General features: G+C 40.3%; 1 protein-coding gene across 1 annotated transcript; it reads right to left on the minus strand.

Moving 5' to 3' along the window:
- Window positions 1–359: 359 nt before the first annotated feature.
- LOC102123911 (peptidyl-prolyl cis-trans isomerase A) lies at window positions 360–2056 on the minus strand. The gene has a single exon (XM_045383670.3). The coding sequence runs from the start codon at window positions 2010–2012 to the stop codon at window positions 1515–1517; it is 498 nt and encodes a 165-aa protein (XP_045239605.2). The 5' UTR covers window positions 2013–2056; the 3' UTR covers window positions 360–1514.
- Between the last annotated feature and the right edge of the window lie 1674 nt (window positions 2057–3730).

Genomic DNA, 3730 nt, shown 5'->3' on the forward strand with positions numbered 1-3730 from the left:
ACAAATTAATGCCTTTCTGGGAAACTGTAATAGCTTTTGTATTGGTCTTAGATCCCTATTTTCTACTCCTTTGACTTCTACTAGGTCCCACTGACCAGGGTGAGAAAAGGTGTAAAAGGTTTTAGAATATTGGAAGGAGATTTTCTATGAGAAGTATAGTGATTCTGATGTGAGATGAAACTTCTCTATCACAAGAATGGCAATACAGTGAGGTAATTGTAACCATCTAAACTAGAATTCATTTACATTACATAACTGCTAAAAACTATAAAGATCAAAAAGAAGAAAATAGAAAACCACAAAAGTCCCATGCTCTCATTACTAGAAGACAAAAAAATACTTTGAAAATAGATCCAGAATGATCAATTCCAAAATATATTGAAGTAAAATTAATACAGATTTTTTAAACTAAAGAAAATTTAGCATTTCTTCTAGGCAAAAATCAACTTACAATGATTTCTTATTCAAAACCAAACCAAACCAAACTAAAGACTTGGTAACACATTCTTTTGTTATGGTTGTAGGGAAAAAGACCCTCTCATTTTCCCAAGGCTAAGATCCTTTCAGTTTTTTCCATGTCAACTCTGATGTCACCTCCTTGGGGTGGCTTTCCTTGACTACCCAATCCAAAGAATCTGAAGATGTGTTGTTAATTTCTTTACTTATTATTTCTTGTCCCTATCCCAGACAGTAAGCTCATTGGAGACAGGGGCCTTATCAGTCTCGCTAGATACTGCATTCCCATAATAAATGCTTAACAACTCTGCGATGAATGATAGATATCTAAAGGTTAAAAAATCTCTTTAGAGAAAAAAATACATATCTAATATATGACAACTTTAGAAGAGCATACAATATTTATACATTCTAAACATATAGATTCTCTTGAAATTCTAAGGGCAGTTTGATATACATCAGCATTTCTTAAGATATGAAAATGTGGCAGGAGTGAACTTCTAGTTTTTATACTGTTACCATTAACATTTTGTTTTTCTTTTTTTTTGGAGGCAGAGTCTCACTTTATCCCCCAGGGCTGGAGTGCAGTGGTGCGATCTTGACTCACTGCAACCTCCGCCTCCCAGGTTCAAGAGATTCTCCTGCCTTAGCCTCCCGAGCAACTGGGATTACAGGTGTGCACCCCCACGTCCGGCTAATTTTTGTATTTTTAGTAGAGATGGGGTTTCATCATGTTGGTCAGGCTGGCCTCGAGTTCCTGACCTCAGGTGATCTGCCCACCTCGGCCTCCCAAAGTGCTGGGATTACAGGCATGAGTCACCGTACCTGTTTTTTTTTTTTTTTTTGTTGTTGTTGTTACTTAGTTTTTATTTCATAATCATAAACTTAACTCTGCAATCCAGCTAGGCATGGGAGAGAACAAGGAAAACATGGAACCCAAAGGGAACTGCAGCGAGAGCACAAAGATTCTAGGATACTGCGAGCAAATGGGGTGGGGGTGTACTCTCCTGAGCTACAGAAGGAATGGTCTGGTGGTTAAGATAAAACACAAGTCAAACTTATTCGAGTTGTCCACAGTCAGCAATGGTGATCTTCTTGCTGGTCTTGCCATTCCTGGACCCAAAGCGCTCCATGGCCTCCACAATATTCATGCCTTCTTTCACTTTGCCAAAGACCACATGCTTGCCATCCAACCACTCAGTCTTGGCAGTGCAGATGAAAAACTGGGAACCATTTGTGTTGGGTCCAGCATTTGCCATGGACAAGATGCCAGGACCTGTATGCTTTAGGATGAAGTTCTCACCTTTAAATTTCTCCCCATAGATGGACTTGCCACCAGTGCCATTATGGCGTGTGAAGTCACCACCCTGACACATAAACCCTGGAATAATTCTGTGAAAGCAGGAACCCTTATAACCAAATCCTTTCTCTCCAGTGCTCAGAGCATGAAAATTTTCTGCTGTCTTTGGAACCTTGTCTGCAAACAGCTTGAAGGAGACGCGGCCCAAGGGCTCGCCGTCGACGGCAATGTCGAAGAACACGGTAGGGTTGACCATGGCTAGTAGTACAGGACTTTCCTCGGCGGCAGCGTCTGCAAAGCCCGTACCTGTTTTTTAAACAGCAACAATTCAGAACACTGAGGTATTCAGGACATAGAACAAAAACAACAATCTAATATATGTCTTAATGAAGTTTTTATATTGGCTAATACATAATTACCTTGTGTATTAGTATATATACAGAAGTTTCTTGAATCAAGTAATTTTAAGAAGTTAAGAATACACCTTGGCTGGGCATGGTGGCTCACGCCTGTAATCCCAGCACTTTGGGAGGCCGAGGTGGGTGGATCACCTGAAGTGAGGAGTTTAAGACCAGCCTGACCAACATGGAGAAACCCCGTCTCTGCTAAAAATACAAAATTAACCGGGTGTGGTGGTGGGTGCCTGTAATCCCAGCTACTTGGGAGACTGAGGCAGGAGAATCACTCAAACCCAGGAGGCAGAAGTTGCAGTGAGCTGAGATCGTGCCATTGCACTTCAGCCTGGGCAACAAGAGTGAAACTCTGTCAAAAAAAAAAAAAAAAAAAAAAAAAAAAAAGGAATTCACCTATAGTCTTGATAGTATCTTACATTTGCCTAATGAGCTTCTCTTTTTATAATCAGTACCAAGTGACACTTCAGCTCAGCCCCTGCCCAAATGATCAAAGGAATACAGGCTGGATGATGCAAATTGTCCTGGTTTTTTATTCTTGTCTTGGTTTGAAAATTCTCCCATATATAAATTGTCTACTATGTGTCTACCTGTGAGATATATAGAGATGTATCTCTCTCTCTATATATATCTTTTTAATGCCTATATCTATGTCTATTCATATCTAATCTTTCTCTCTCTCTAGTTCTGGGCATGCGTGAAAGTTGCAAAATGATAGTCTGTAGGCTAACTGTGCTTATGTTTGTTCTTCAGACTATCAACTCATACAGTATTTGAAATTTGAACTACTTAAAAAATCAAATTTTAAAATCCAGCTTTCTGGCTTCCCTTGAACAGTCAGAAGGTCTGGCAGTACTGTTCTATTCCATGTCCAACAAATCAGGTAGAACTGCAGGAAGGCTACTCCTGTGATATGGGCCTTGTGCCCTGACATTCCCCACAGTCTCCATCACTTCCTATTGCTTCCTGACGTATAGGCCTGGGATCAGTTGTCATTTATCATCTAGTATCGGGCCTGAGTTTGAAATCCTTGATGTAAGTCCTTATAAGGATTTTGGTTTTAACATTAAGGTCAATGAGGATGGTTTTAAGCACGGGAGTGACATGGTATGAAGTCATGGAAATTTGACTGGCTTATTCAGGGGATATTATTCTGCTCCTGTAAAAATAACGTGCTCATTGGCACACAGTTACTTCTTTCAAGCTAGAAGTAGTGGTTATTTGCTGTCTGGCAGGTCTGTAATTCTCCCCCTTCACTTTTTGGCCAGAAAAGAGTCCCACTGTTTCTAATTTCCCTCAATCAGACTATTTTGTGTATTTGTCTACTGAGTGTGATTTTTTCTGCCACCTGGAGCTGCATCACATTGTGGAAAACTGGGCTGTTGGACTCATGTGGCTGTGTAAACACCAGAGGTTGGTGCACGGAACCCCTCAGATTGCCAAAATATGAATTGGATGATGATACTGTTCCCAACATCTTCCTCACTATTCTCCCGCATGGCCTAGCTTTTTAGATCCAGCTATTAAACATTGAGGTGACAAAAATAAAATTAATATGACAGAA

This window comes from Macaca fascicularis, chromosome X, assembly GCF_037993035.2.
Source record: "Macaca fascicularis isolate 582-1 chromosome X, T2T-MFA8v1.1".
NCBI classification, from domain to species: domain Eukaryota; kingdom Metazoa; phylum Chordata; class Mammalia; order Primates; family Cercopithecidae; genus Macaca; species Macaca fascicularis.